Below are 13,680 nucleotides of genomic sequence, written 5' to 3' on the forward strand. Positions count from 1 at the left end.
CTAGAAAAGAAATTTTCCTACACTACCATACACTACATTAGACTTCAATTAATTCATTGATCAGTGAAAGCGAGAGGCAGAAATTTACCTTGCTTTCTCTGTCTCTAAGTCGATGAACAAGACATACTACTATTTGCATCACGCAACTGTGCGTAGCCTTCCCCTTCTATGTCAACCTTGTTGCTTTATATGAAGCTTATTAGACGGATTTAAACATGAGTGCTATTTTCTGAAAGAGGCTTTTCTTCCATCGTGTCCCTCATTTCATGCATAGATACGATGCTATGTCCATAGTCTAACACCTTCTTTTCGGTGGCACGCTTATTGTCTATTGATACATGTCTTATCTACTTCCACTTTATCTTAGGGGGTGGTACTGTAAGTCTCACACTTCAATAAAGCCGGCAGACCGGGAGTCAGGTTCAAATGAACACCTTTTCCACGCTATTTATGGAAACCCTACAGATTGGACAACGCTTATCTAGCAACTGAAGGTAGCATTCATGGCAGATGCACACATGCTTGCAGGGATCCAACTTTATATTCTTTGGTCTGTGAAGACACACTACGCATTCTGGGCTACACCGAAGAAGGCGTGTGCTGACTATCTTATCTTGTAGCTTTCTGCACTCGTTCTCTAGAGACATTAACTCTTCGTTTGTAAGAGTGGTCGTATCTATTTCATCGGCTTTTGTTATATCCACCTTCATGCTAGCTATGGTTCTTTTTAGCTCCTGTCTTAGCTCCTGAATCGTTTTATCTTTAGCCCGAGCGTCTTTTTCTAGGCTGGTATGCAGCGTTGATAGTCTTACCACTTCCTCTTGCGCCTCCGCCTGAGCACTAACAGAATCTGAGAGCATCGCACTTAATTTAGCAAGAGATTCATCCATTGTTGAGATAATATACTTGAGCTGTGCAAAGTAGAGCTTCTCGTCGGTCTTGACCGGCCATTCTATTGAAGTGTCCGTCACATCTGCTACATCGTCTACCTTGTTATTTGGTGAGGTGAGCATGTTATATGCTTGAAGAGTTGACATTCGGTCGGATGGATCTGGCACCAAAAGGCCGCAAATTATTTCACCAATGGGCTTGAGAGTGGTACCGATTGTTTCCATTACCTTTTCAGATAAGACGTATGATTGCTGCGTAGCTTTGGGTTTTCTAAATGGATACTTCTGAAAGATAAGTGCAAAGAGGAGACAACCAAGGTCCCAGCTATCTGATGCGAAGGTAGGCCTTAGATACGATATGTTGTTCCACGGCAGCATCCAGCAGTCCTTAGTTGGAACATATCCCTTAACAGGAAGCTCAATTCTTCCAGGTATAAGACTGGAGTCACCCAGGATATTAGCTTTTGCTCCTGGATTTGGCCGGGTTTTCTGTCTACCAGGCGTCACAATCTTCTCTGGAGCCGGCGCAGATAATTGGTTATTAGGAGCTTCTGCAGGAAACGTGCTACCGACCCAGTTCAAGGGAGCTCCAATTCCCGGGAGGAAGCATAAAGAAAGTTCGTCGTCCAGAAGGATATTGTCAAGAGATATAGCCCCAAGAGGTACACCTATTGTTGCAGTATTTATAACCCAGAGTCGATTGTGTAGAAAAGAAATGGCAGATATTAGACGGGTACAAGCATCGTACACTCTTTCATTGTTGGCCCCTGCCCACTTGCACCTATTGCCTCCAGATATGCTATTTGCAATACTTCCATTGGAGTAATATTTCATAATGACATAGAATATTCGACGACTTTTATCAGCGTACACTTTATAGAATTTTGCAATCCCTGCTACGTCTAGGCCTATTAGAGTCTCTACCCATTGACAAAGCCTATACTCATTAAATCCTTGTATCTCACGTGCCTTAATCACTTTTATGGCTACCGTGTCTCGCGACCGAATGCTTGTGCACCTATATACGGTTCCTGTACGACCTGTGCCGATTGCTTCATGGAATGTGTAGAGAGATCGTATGTCCAGGGTCTGCGGAGAGATGTCGCGGGGAGCCATAAGTGAATGCATTTTAAAGATTTGACGGGGAAGACCCATGCTCAAGCGGGCACCACGGCTACCTCCACGCATGGCACCCCTGCAGTATACCAACGCATCCCTACCTACAGAGGCCATGGCCCGGGCCTCAACCGATTCTAGCCTTGCCTGCTCTGCGCAACACTTCTGTGGCCAGGCGCTTACATTTAGACAGAGCTTGGTCGATGACATGCAGCGGCGGGAAGAGGAGCTGAAGGTGAAGTCGAAGAGCCTGGAAAAAGATATGAACGAATTGCAGCGCCGGCTTGAGGCTGTCTCTCGTGCAGAGAAGCGTCTTGCAAAGGTGCAGAGGCAGCTTAGTGAAGCAGAGACAGCTCTTCAAGCTAAAAATAGCGAACTGATGCAGCTTACAGCTAGTCATGCAGCCATGAAACAGCGTGTTGTCGAGTTAGAGCGGCGACTTGAATCGCGGGCTATGAATATTGTTACAGCAGAAGGACACATTACCCTAGAGCGGCAGCGGCTTGCAGAGCTAAAGAAGAAGGCAAACGATATGGTGGACGAGGCTGTGACAGCCAAGGAGGAGGCAGCAAAGCTCTGCAAACGGTACCTTAGCGACAAAGCACAGCTCGATGAGAAAAATGCTAATTATCAGTTTCTGCAGCTAGAAAACAAAGAGCTGAAGAGGAAATTGGAAGAACTAGACAGGCTAAATAAGGTGAGAGATGACGAGGTCTCTCGTTTCCGTGCTCAACAAGAATCAGAAGCCTTCCACCTCAAGCAGGATAAAGCGCACATTCAACGAATGGACGAACTTTGCACTGCTCGGGAAACCGCGATAGCACTTCGAGAACGAGAATTAGAGCGTATGCTTAAAGAAATCGAAGGACTGCATCATATGTCAGATGATAAGACTGCAAAAATGGAGCTAGAACATCAAAAGGCTAAGTTAGAATATAAGTCTGCAATAGATTCCTTGACACATCGCATTAAATCCAAAGACATAGAGCTATCCAAGCTACAGATGGAAAACACGCATCTTAAAGAGGTCACAGCCAATTCTCTCTCTATTGAAAATGCTACTGAGCTTAAGAGTGCCAACAAAGCTCTTTCAGCACACGTAGAAGAGCTCACTAGTCATCTGCTCTCGGTCAACGCCGCACTGGATAAGCTACAAATGGAAAACATAAAGCTTCTAGAAGAAAATAAACGAAATGGAACAATGTTAGAGCAACTACAAAGGTTTACGAAGACAATACAACAACCAATGCCCCCAAGTGATGCTGTAACTGAAAGTTCACTATCTCACCGTCCAATGTCTCCCGCCGCTAGGCTTGCAGCAGATCGCATCACTCATTATAATTCCATACTCTCCAGATCCCAACCAATAGATGGTCTTAAAAGCGCAATTAACCGACGAAAAGAAGACGCTAATGAGCGCCTGTTAGAAGTGCAAGATCTTCAGCAAACAGGGGGAGACACCAGCAGATTGTCCGCCAAGTCCCACAGTGTCGCTGGTGATGTAGGCTCGCACCCAAATGGTGTTGAAGCAACAGCATATCGTACTCTGGAGGGGATTCACACCATTAGACTGAAATACGAAAGAGGGCTGATGCAGTCCGAGGACTTTTTGTCGGCTCTACACCGGGATGCATCCAAGACTATAGACTATATATTTCGCAAGTCGCAGGAGCTTCAAGCAAAAGAGGAGCTCATCCAGCAGATTTGTGGGCAAATCAAAGCAGATGCAGAAAGCCTTGTAGTTGAACGTAGTAACTTAGAGCAACAAAGGAATGAAATTGAGAAGATAATAGCCGAAGAGGTGAAAATGCAACTACAAACCAAGCTAGCTATCTATGAAAAAGAGAGAAGCGCAGAACTGTTATCGCCTGAGTTCAAGAAGTCTTTCATCGAAATTCTTCGATTACATAAGCAGATGCCTGAAGCCGATGCAGTCTACATATTAGAACGTATCATCTCGCGAGCAGCATCTGTCAACCGATCGGAATCTATACAGCGCATTGTGGACAACCAGTCAACTAGCACAGTTAAGAATCACGGGACTGTGACTTCCCCAGCAGAGGCACTGCCGGTGTCATCTAAGTCTTTCAGGTGTGAGTTCTGCGGCAGATCAAACGCTATCATTTCAAGCGTTACTGTCCGTGATGCCAGTGACAAGGGTGTCCAGACCGATACAAGACTCTCAGAATTGAAAGAATTTTATGCTATTGCAGACCAGTTGCAATCCTCGGTGAATAAGTTGCCAGTGGCCGCATCCACTCTGCAATCTACACATTCTGCCCGACTCTCCCCAAGTGCAGCTCGTCCCAATATTTCCATTCATGCGGCTGCTTCAGCCTTAAATGGAACTCCCAGCCAAGTAGATATACTTCCAGTATCTCTTTCACGAAGTGGTCTTACCAACTTCTCAGAAAGCAAGCCTAGGTACAGCCGCTTCAGCATGCTAGATACCCTGAACCAGACTCATGCCCCCACTATGCTGTCTCGCACAGCTGCAGATCTTTCGAAGGATGACTCGCTGTCGTCACGAGGGACACCGTCTCGAAGTCATTCTCTTGGGCGAACAGCTTCCAATCCAGATACGAGAAGCGTTAGATTCAGTGGTGTGTTGGAGCATGTATTATCGCCCCATGATGGAGCGGGCAGCAAAGCAACTGCTCAGTCTATTCTTCTAACCGGGGATTCTGTCCAGGCGCTGGATACTTACCTTCGACGAGGGTACAATACCACCGGAAGTGTTCGCCCTGTCAATCTAATATCAAGCTCTGAAACCATGACTAGCCTGGCAGACCCATCACCCTCGACCGACAAGACATCGATTACGGCTAATACTTCATCTATATCCACTACAAGTATAGGCTCCCACGACAGGCCGTACTATCGAGAAGCAAAGCAGAACGCAGCAGAAATAAACCGTTTACTCATGAAGACTGAGAATCTTACCAGGAAGCCGTTACCCATTCAATACAGTGATGCAACTCACACATCCATCTCTGCTATAACTAAGCCAGAAAGCGCTAGTGCTCTGCTGCAAATCCCTGTCAGCTCAACATCTAATATGAACGCTGTGAATCTTCCAGACTCTCAGCTCCTTCAGCGAGTGGAGGACATATTAAATCGCTCTGGAGCAGAGAGCCTTACTCTGGATCCCCCATCGTTGTCTCAAAGCGGAGGCTATCTCGAGGGATACATGGGTATGCGTGGATCGGAGGTGCCCCAACCATTTCCACCGCCTAGTACATCCAAGTTCTCTACCATATATGGCTTGGAATCTCCTGCTGGGCGGCAAGCAACAGCCTTGTCAGATAACATGGGCGGCTCAGATAGCTGCATCTATGTTTAGTCTACTTTGAATGATACAGCTCGCGCAGTAAGCCATAGAATAGAGCAGCTGTATGTAAGGCTTAAAGCCATCATGAAATTGGTGTTCATTGCGTCGTATCGTTTCCAGACAAAGATGCAGGACGCAAACATGCATACTATGTAACTGCGAATTCTGTGGGCTGTCAGGAAACGTGGGAACAAAAGAGTAAGTAGAAGCTCTGCACCAAGAAGTACCCAAGCTGGGTTTCTGATGGTAGTCCAAACAAATATGCAATAACCAGCACAAAATTCAAGCTCGTTCTTTAGTTGACGAGCTGCTACCGAGTTGCTATATATGTCATAGAAGCTGCAGCCCAGGCAGAATATCGCAATCCCATAACAAATAGAAAATTGAAACAGCCCGTATTCAGTTATAGATGCAACTGCATGCCACAGCATACATAGGGACGGACTAATAGAAAAGCCATTCCAGTCGTTTGCCCACACAAGGCCACTTAGACACAAGCCAAGAAGCATTCCGAGAAGCATAGCGTTGAATAGATAGCTATGTGCTGCGTGCAACTTATCAACGCTTTTCCTTTGTGAATTTGTATACTAAGTAAATTATACAGCTGTGCAGCTGGACACTTAGCAGTTATATGGCGATTACAATGCAACAGTGACATGTTCAAACCATGAAGGCCGCTGCCGATATTCCTGTAGATTTGTCGAGGGACAAAGCTTTAGTAAAATGAAAATATCTTAGCTTTTGTGTTACACATTTGAAGCGGTCAAGACGTGAGCTGAATGAGCAGTTGGAGAAACCCGGAAGCAATGTGTGCAGATCTTGTTAAGGAAACAGAAAGTTATGTAGATACTTTTTGACAGTGGGCAGAGCCATCCAGGACATTCTATTGGGAAGACTTTAGTAAAGAAAAATTAGCCTGTAGTTTAGAAGCAATGGAGAAGATCAAGACCTATCTAGGTAAGATGTGGGAGCCAATAACAATACTCCAATCGCAAGTACTGCAGCACGATGTTTTTCAGTCAAAGCCGGGTCCAGTATATATGCAGCCGTCTAAGAGTCCACAGGATAATTCAGTAGATGAGCTTACAACGTCGACCAGTGACCCTGCACTTATCACAGATGGCGACGGTGTCAAGGAGCCCGTGCTGAAGCAAGCCTCTCCCACTTCCTCTGTACCCACGCTGATCAATCCCGGAAAGCCACCTACTTTGGCGACACAGCCACCTGCCTCTGCCTTTGAGCGCTCGCCATTCACTGCGTGCTTTAACCATGACCCAACCGGTGTACCCTTGCATAGAGGATTCGACGAAGACTCCTTCTTTCAGCACCGATCATTCCCAGATGAGGCCTACTACAAGAAAGCTATGCAGCACGTGGGATTTACAGAATACAGGCATGGTCAGCGAGCCGCGCTGTACTGCATTAATACCATGCGCAAGGTTCTAGCAATTATGCCTACTGGCCACGGGAAGTCTGCCCTGTTCGTCCTCCCTGCGCTGGCCTCCTCCAGAATTGCTGTTGTCATTATGCCCACTGTTTCTTTGCAACAGGACCAGTTTAATCAGTGGGCTCAGTACTTGACTGTCCGGGTGTGCACTTCACAATCAGGGCATAGAGAAGGGGCGATTCGCTCTCGAGACGTTGCTGCACTCACTGGCCCGTTAATACTCATTGTCACTCCAGAAAAGCTTTGCATAGATGCTATCCTCCAAGAAGCCATTACTTCTCTCACGCAAAGGGGGCGAATCTGTCTGTTTGCCATTGATGAGGCACACCTTGTTCTGGAGTGGGTCTCCTTCCGACCCGAGTTTCTTAGTGCAGCAGATCTTCTTCAAAAGTGGCACATGCAAGGTAATAGCAGTCTTCTCTTGCTGACGGCAACGCTCACCTCCACAGCCTGCCGACGCCTTATGGAGATATTCCATTTTACCTGCAATGACAGGGTGGACGAGATGTGCACAAGCGAAAGACAGCTTCTGTACCGAACCAGTGCTGTGGATCATTTGCTTGTCTTTCCTGCTTACAAAGACAATATATTTCTGGATGTAGTAGAGATTGGAGCAAACACCCCACTTATTGAAGAAGTCCTGGATGCGCTGAAGGGATACATGGCTGACTCCAGTATCATATACTGTCGGAGACGGGCAGATAACGATGTACTAGCCAATAACCTAAATTGTGCCCTGAAGAAAGGATTTGCAGAATCATATCATAGTAGTAAGCAGGACCAGAGTGAAATTGTGCAGCGGTGGCTTAGCGGAAGAACCCTCTGTGTATGCGCCACTATTGCTTTCGGGATGGGGATCAATAAGCCAAATGTTCGACTCGTTATCGATGCTGACCCCTCTGGCTCCATCAACACTATCCTTCAGAAGATTGGAAGGTGTGGAAGGGATGGGCAGCCAGCGAAGGCAGCCCTTTATTACAATTGCAAGGAGCTGCAGAAGCTTCTTCTTATTGTAGCACGGGATCATGACCAGAGCCTTCTTTCTGCCGCCGTTTCTGCTTGCCTTTTCTACCTTCGAGATGATATCTGTAAGTGGCGGCTAATGTTACTGTACTTTGGTCAAGAGATAGAAAGGAGTGGTGCCCCGATAGAACGGTGCGGTCATTGTAGCTATTGCTGTTCGTCCCCCGTGGAAGTCAATGAAGATCACGAATCTGATTCCAGTGACTGCCAGCCTCTAGTACTATCGCTCTTACTATTCATTGAGCACAATAAGATGCACGAAGCTGATGGAAAGACAGGCTTCACTGCTGCCATAAATCATTTGGACAAGATCTTCATCCGAAAGCAATCTAAAGGACGAAAGCAGCCGGAAGGCCCCTTTTATAGCAAGCGTAAGATCCTTCAGACCGTCTTAGAGTTAGTACAAGCTGGCTATCTAGAGTTCTACATGAGCAGTTTTCAGGGGACCCTTTGTCTCCGTTTGAACCCAAACCGCGCCATAGAGGCAAAGACCATCAGACACATAAGCACAGTCTACAGAGATAAAAGCGATAACAAAAGCAACAACAGCAGTTTAATCATTAAAACATAAGACCAGGACCAGTTTTAGATAGTATTCTCGTTGATACACCTCCGTGCTATGTTAAACAGCTGTTGCTGATCAGGTCCCATGATTGCACCAGCAACTATACGAGCCTGGGAAAGCTCAAACATGGAGAGCAAACACCCTGATGCAACCACTATAAACCCTTGTCTGTGTGCATATGGAAAGACAGTGAGAACACAAAGTGGAGAGCAAGTCAGTGTGGCTATAGCGGACCTACAACCCAGACGCTGCAAGTTCATGGATAGCCCCTTGTTACAAATGCCACTTACGTCTATGAAGCGTGCTCCCCATCTATCGTCGTTGTGTCCTCGAAGAGCATTGACACAAGAAACGTTATACACATCAGTTGCACAATATATGTCTTTAGTTTGCACCTGATCAGTTATGAGAATAACGCGCTGAACACCGAGGACTTGACAGAGCCTAGCGGGGAACGTCGTTTCTTGTAGTGACACCTTGTTGCATATACTTGGAACTACGAAGATAAGAATGCCCGTGCGCACATCAAAGTAGATATCTAACGGACTTGATACTGAAAGGCGACGATAGCTGGACAGATCAACACGGTTCTTAACAGAATCAATCAGAATAGCGTTCTTAAAATCTGCAATCACATACGTTTTAATTTCATTGGCAACACGCCCTACGTGTTCATATTTTAACTGCTGAATGTTATCAAAGAGTGAAAACTCATACTTTTTAACCAAGGAATGTGTAATCGAAACCTTTGTGGCCGTCGACAAAATAGATACAAAGCGAGGATCACTGCATATCTCCAAGAGCTGCTGAGCAGACCCTACGAAAAGATTTTTGAGACCAAGAGCCCGTGCAACGGCGACCAGACCGAAATGGAAGGCATTAGTCACTGCAGTCATGGTGGTCTTACCTAGCATCGCAGTAATGTATGTACTAGCAGGGTTTTCAAGCGATTCTACGACCAATAAGAATGTATTATTGGCTAGCGAAGACAAGTATTTATATGCAGAGCCGTTGAACAGAGGTTGTCCTCGGCCTTCCAATTCGACAAGGCAGGCACCATGAACGCTGGTAAAATTCATGATGTTTTCAAGACGCACCAGCCCAGGGTGCATAAGGGTTCTGTCTAAAATCAGAAAGACACTTATCCCTAACTCCATAGATGCCTCGAAGACGGCCACAATCTTTCGCAGGGAGAGGTTGAGAGGCACACCAACAACCAGACAAGTATCCATGGGTTTAACAAAGAAGATTGGGGAAGAGATGAAGAGACAAAATCGAAGCTTACTCAGACCTGGAACATCGTTTAGAATCTCTTTAACGTCTTCTGCGCTGGGAAGGGACTCGGTAGCCGGGACAATCGGTGTATCCCGGACCTTGGGGGTATACCTCGAAAGCAGGGGCAGTCTGGGGATGTTGACTCTCGCAATAAGTGCCCCAATTAAAGCGTAAACAGCTGTACTGACAGCATCACTTACCAATTTTACATCTGCATGATCAAGGGTCTCCTTAGAAAGACCGGCGGCTAGATTTGTTACCACGCTGAGACCAATGACGTGCATTCCAAGGAGACGGGCGCAAAGAGCTTCAGGAATGCTAGACATTCCTACTGCCCCGGGCCCTAGTGACATGATAGTCTCCGTGTCAATCTGCGTTTCATAGTGAGGCCCCGAGTTGAGCACGTAAGTACCCTCATAGACCTTTACCATGTGCTTATGCCCCTTGAGCATGATACTGGTCTTATCAATGAAGGCCTTATCTTTTGCTAGTTCTCTGACCAAGCTACGAAGCTCTGCAGAATATATGTTAGCATTGGGGATGCTACTTGGATAATGAAATAGACCCGGGGTCTTTAAATAACCCAGCAACGCTTTGAGATTCTCTAACTCCAGAAGGCAGTCAGGATCATGTTGGAGCTGGCAGGATTCGTACCCATAAAGAGGGTTCCAGCGGAGAAGGGACATCTGGTCGTTAATTAGCATCAAACACCCTGCTTCCATGCCCCGCTTTGTCCCTCCTGCCGCATTTGTAACAATATAAATGCGTGCTCCAAGGTAGCATGCAACGTAAGGGAAAATAGTCAGTGTCGGCGGCGTGTATCCTTCGTAGCTATGAAATCGGCCACTGAAACATAAAATTGTCTTATCTCCCATTTCCCCCACTAGAACCTTGCCAGAATGGCCTGAAACAGAGGTCTTTGCCATGAAGGGAACGCGTTCGTAATCTATCTCAGTGTAACCAGTGGAAAACATCCTATCGGCAAACCCAGAAAGACCAGAGCCCAAGACTACGGCTATGTCCACCTTCTTACCAATGATGTTCTTGATATAGTCTGCTGCCTCATGCATATGGGATGTGAAGACATCATAGGTTAATTGCATTTTTATTTTTTGCAACCTAAACCCCGATGCAACTAACGACAATCCTTGGTAGATTACCATGGGTATGCAAGATGTTGTAGAAGCATATTATCTGTGAATCAGCTTAGTAAATTTACTACCATGCAAACTCTCAACCATCTTCTTATCTTGCGAGCTACTACAGTTGAAGAGGTCTGGACGTTTAAGAAAGGCGCGAAATTTCACAGAGCAAATCGAGAGCGCATTAAAAAATGAGCTGGATGGATTACACAACCGATGGCCCCGGGCCGGGCGGCTACATGATCCAATCAACCATTGGTAAAGCCCCAGCATTTTCTTTGCGTGGAAGGCACAAGGAAAGCTCCAAAGATGCAGGTCCTGGCCCTGCTCAATATGATGTCACCAATGGAATGAAAGCGACCAAACGGTCTTTACCGTCATTCTCTCTCTCTAGTCGCACTCAGACTCTTGATAAGAAGAACGTTCCTGGCCCTGGTGCATACACTGTGAGCGATATAGTCGGAAAAAAGAAGGCTCCTGCGTTCTCCCTCTCTGGAAGGCATGCGGTCGCCGCCAGCAACGACAACCCGGGGCCGGGGGCCTATGAAAACAACTACCTCTCCACGGGGAAGGACGCGCCGGCCGCCTCCCTTTCGGGTCGCCACCCAGACCTGGCCAAGAACACAAATCCGGGTCCGGGTGCATATAATGTAGACAATGACCGCGTCATCAACAGGTCCGAACCGGCGTTCTCGCTCTCCGGGAGGTACGACGTCACGAAGACAAACGAGACCCCCGGCCCAGGGGCGTATGGTGTTCAAGGAGAGCTGGGTGGTCCTGCATTCACCCTTCGAAGCCGTACAAAAATGCATGTGAAGCCAGTGGATTAGTGAAGAAGTGAATGCAAGGAGCACCTTGACTCTACTTTACCACCATATCTTAATGCGATCTAAGATATGCTGTCCAGAATGTTTGTACGGGCATAGTAGAGACAACGATCTAATACCCCAGAGGCAACATTCGGTAGAATGGAGTGCATCCGCTCGAGCTTCTCCTGATTCGGAATATCGCTGCTTTGTATTAGCCTGTCAAAGACGCCGCTTGAAGTGAACGCAATTTGAGATATGCTATAATTTATGACTGAGATGGTTTCGTAAAGCTGAGTTTGAAATTCCTCACTAGGCAAGTAGAACCAAGCAACAGGGCAGGCTCGATGAAGCTTTGTCATGTCCATTTTATTCGTATTTAAACGAAGTTTCTTTTTCCATTGTAGCTCATCCAGTTCTAAGGATACTATGTCCAGGATTAAGGGTCTGTTAAACAGAAGACAATACTGTGCAAACAGTAGGTCGCTGTCCAGCTCAATGTTAGTGGCCCACAATCGATAGGACGAAAACCCACGCAATGCTCTCTTCGTTCCTCTGATTGCAACTGCGTATATAAGCTCTATAAGTTGCTCCTTAGGTAAGTGCCCGAGTTCAGTGATAAGGGCGTCACATGCAACAAGATGGTTATTCATCTCCTGATGTTTCCAGAAGGATATGACCCAGTTATCCAGTAAGCACTCCTCCTCAATGTGCTCAAGTGAATGCAACCTGAGGTCGTTCAAGGAGGTCATATGGTCATCTGCATGGTCACTCGGTTTGCTGGCATTTAAAGCAGGGCCATCTGTACTAACCTTCCATACATCACCCCAAGATTGTAAAAATAAAATCTTCTGCACAATTGAATGTAAATCATTGGAAAGTACAGATTGAGTAGCGGCACATTTTTTGCAAGAATTTGAGATGTGAATAGAAGAGGTGCCAGACTGCAAAGATGGTTGGAGAGACACATGTGTTGAAACAAGAGACCACAGCGAGCGGTAAAAGTATGGAGTTGTGGTAGTCGCGCTATAATCATACAACTCTGCTCTCAGGTACTTTCTGATGTTGCGCTCTGTAAATATCTCCACAAGTCTCTGGTCACCTGGTCTTAAATGGTCGTTAATTCTCTGCCCCTCCTTCAATAACATAATCGGGAACACAAGCGTGAGGATTCGCCACGATAGCGAAAGGCTACGAGAGGTGTACTGGTGTCCGGAAGTATTGTATCTTGATTGGCAATAGCGGAGACAAGTGCTTTTTGACAAGTAGCTACACTCTGGACGTAAAAGAAGCAGTTCTATGAGGTTCATGTTAGTGTTACGGTCAAGTGGGATAAGTTTCTGCACTTTCCTCGCGAAGACGGCCTTTGCAGCTCTGAATTTAAAATTGGCGCGAAGAAACTGATATTCGGTGGACGAACCAGCATCTATAAAGGAGGTGTTAGCGTGCAAAAACGGTTTTGCAGCCGCGTCGCATATACCATCTATTTTATCTAAATCTTTTTTGCTTATAACTTGCGAGAGGAAGTCGGCTTCAATAGATTGAAATTTCTTCAAGAGCTCTTTGGGCATCCTCACCGGTGGCGCTGGACAATCTGTAATTAATTTTTGATCCAGCTTAAGAGCCTGCAAGGTAGACAGAGTAGTAGGAGGCGGTATGAGAAAGAACCCGGGTGGGCTAACAGAGGTACAGTTGCCGTCGTGTATATTGTAATACAGTGTAACGTTTGCTATCTCTATTTTTCTATAGGGAACGGAGCGAATGGAAAGAGAAATGTACTTAAGCTCATACAGCAAGCTGGAGACAGCATCAGAGGCGGACAAGAAGCTCGGTGACGGTCCGGCAATAATTTGCTTGAGTGCAGGAAGCTTCAGTCCATCGCTTGAGATTGACGATATGTCTGTGGCCCTGTCATTGCTGCTCTCGACCACATTGGCTACCGAGCTTACAGAGTTCTGCTGATTTGCTATGTGCCTCCTTCCCTCAGAGATGATGCTGTTTTTATCAACAGCTGGAGGCAGATAGGAGAGGCGATTAGTCATGAGCAGACCAAACAAGAAAATCGAGCAAGAAGATCACGCAAGA

General features: G+C 46.3%; 7 protein-coding genes across 7 annotated transcripts; 3 read left to right on the forward strand and 4 right to left on the reverse strand.

Moving 5' to 3' along the window:
- Nucleotides 1-422: 422 nt before the first annotated feature.
- On the reverse strand, nt 423-2,018 carry GL50803_0021435 (Kinase; the record flags this gene model as incomplete). Its single annotated transcript, XM_001708543.2, has 1 exon — nt 423-2,018. The coding sequence occupies one exon, from the start codon at nt 2,016-2,018 to the stop codon at nt 423-425; it is 1,596 nt and encodes a 531-aa protein (XP_001708595.2).
- Nucleotides 2,019-2,043: 25 nt separating this feature from the next.
- GL50803_009143 (uncharacterized protein) lies at nt 2,044-5,349 on the forward strand (the record flags this gene model as incomplete). The annotated part of the gene is made up of 1 exon (XM_001708541.1): nt 2,044-5,349. The coding sequence occupies one exon, from the start codon at nt 2,044-2,046 to the stop codon at nt 5,347-5,349; it is 3,306 nt and encodes a 1,101-aa protein (XP_001708593.1).
- GL50803_0028737 (uncharacterized protein) lies at nt 5,346-5,858 on the reverse strand (the record flags this gene model as incomplete). Its single annotated transcript, XM_038046026.1, has 1 exon — nt 5,346-5,858. The coding sequence occupies one exon, from the start codon at nt 5,856-5,858 to the stop codon at nt 5,346-5,348; it is 513 nt and encodes a 170-aa protein (XP_037902380.1).
- A 411-nt stretch (nt 5,859-6,269) lies between these two features.
- On the forward strand, nt 6,270-8,378 carry GL50803_009145 (DNA helicase RecQ; the record flags this gene model as incomplete). The annotated part of the gene is made up of 1 exon (XM_001708540.1): nt 6,270-8,378. The coding sequence occupies one exon, from the start codon at nt 6,270-6,272 to the stop codon at nt 8,376-8,378; it is 2,109 nt and encodes a 702-aa protein (XP_001708592.1).
- A 14-nt stretch (nt 8,379-8,392) lies between these two features.
- Nucleotides 8,393-10,750, reverse strand: GL50803_0091348 (Nucleoside ribosyltransferase/Purine nucleoside phosphorylase; the record flags this gene model as incomplete). The annotated part of the gene is made up of 1 exon (XM_001708539.2): nt 8,393-10,750. One exon carries the CDS (start codon nt 10,748-10,750, stop codon nt 8,393-8,395), a length of 2,358 nt encoding a protein of 785 aa, XP_001708591.2.
- Nucleotides 10,751-10,980: 230 nt separating this feature from the next.
- GL50803_009148 (SHIPPO repeat domain-containing protein) lies at nt 10,981-11,619 on the forward strand (the record flags this gene model as incomplete). Its single annotated transcript, XM_001708537.1, has 1 exon — nt 10,981-11,619. One exon carries the CDS (start codon nt 10,981-10,983, stop codon nt 11,617-11,619), a length of 639 nt encoding a protein of 212 aa, XP_001708589.1.
- Nucleotides 11,620-11,678: 59 nt separating this feature from the next.
- Nucleotides 11,679-13,637, reverse strand: GL50803_009150 (uncharacterized protein; the record flags this gene model as incomplete). The annotated part of the gene is made up of 1 exon (XM_038046405.1): nt 11,679-13,637. One exon carries the CDS (start codon nt 13,635-13,637, stop codon nt 11,679-11,681), a length of 1,959 nt encoding a protein of 652 aa, XP_037902381.1.
- Between the last annotated feature and the right edge of the window lie 43 nt (nt 13,638-13,680).

The sequence above is a fragment of the Giardia intestinalis genome, chromosome 5 (assembly GCF_000002435.2).
Source record: "Giardia intestinalis strain WB C6 chromosome 5, whole genome shotgun sequence".
Taxonomy (NCBI): Eukaryota; Fornicata; order Diplomonadida; family Hexamitidae; genus Giardia; species Giardia duodenalis.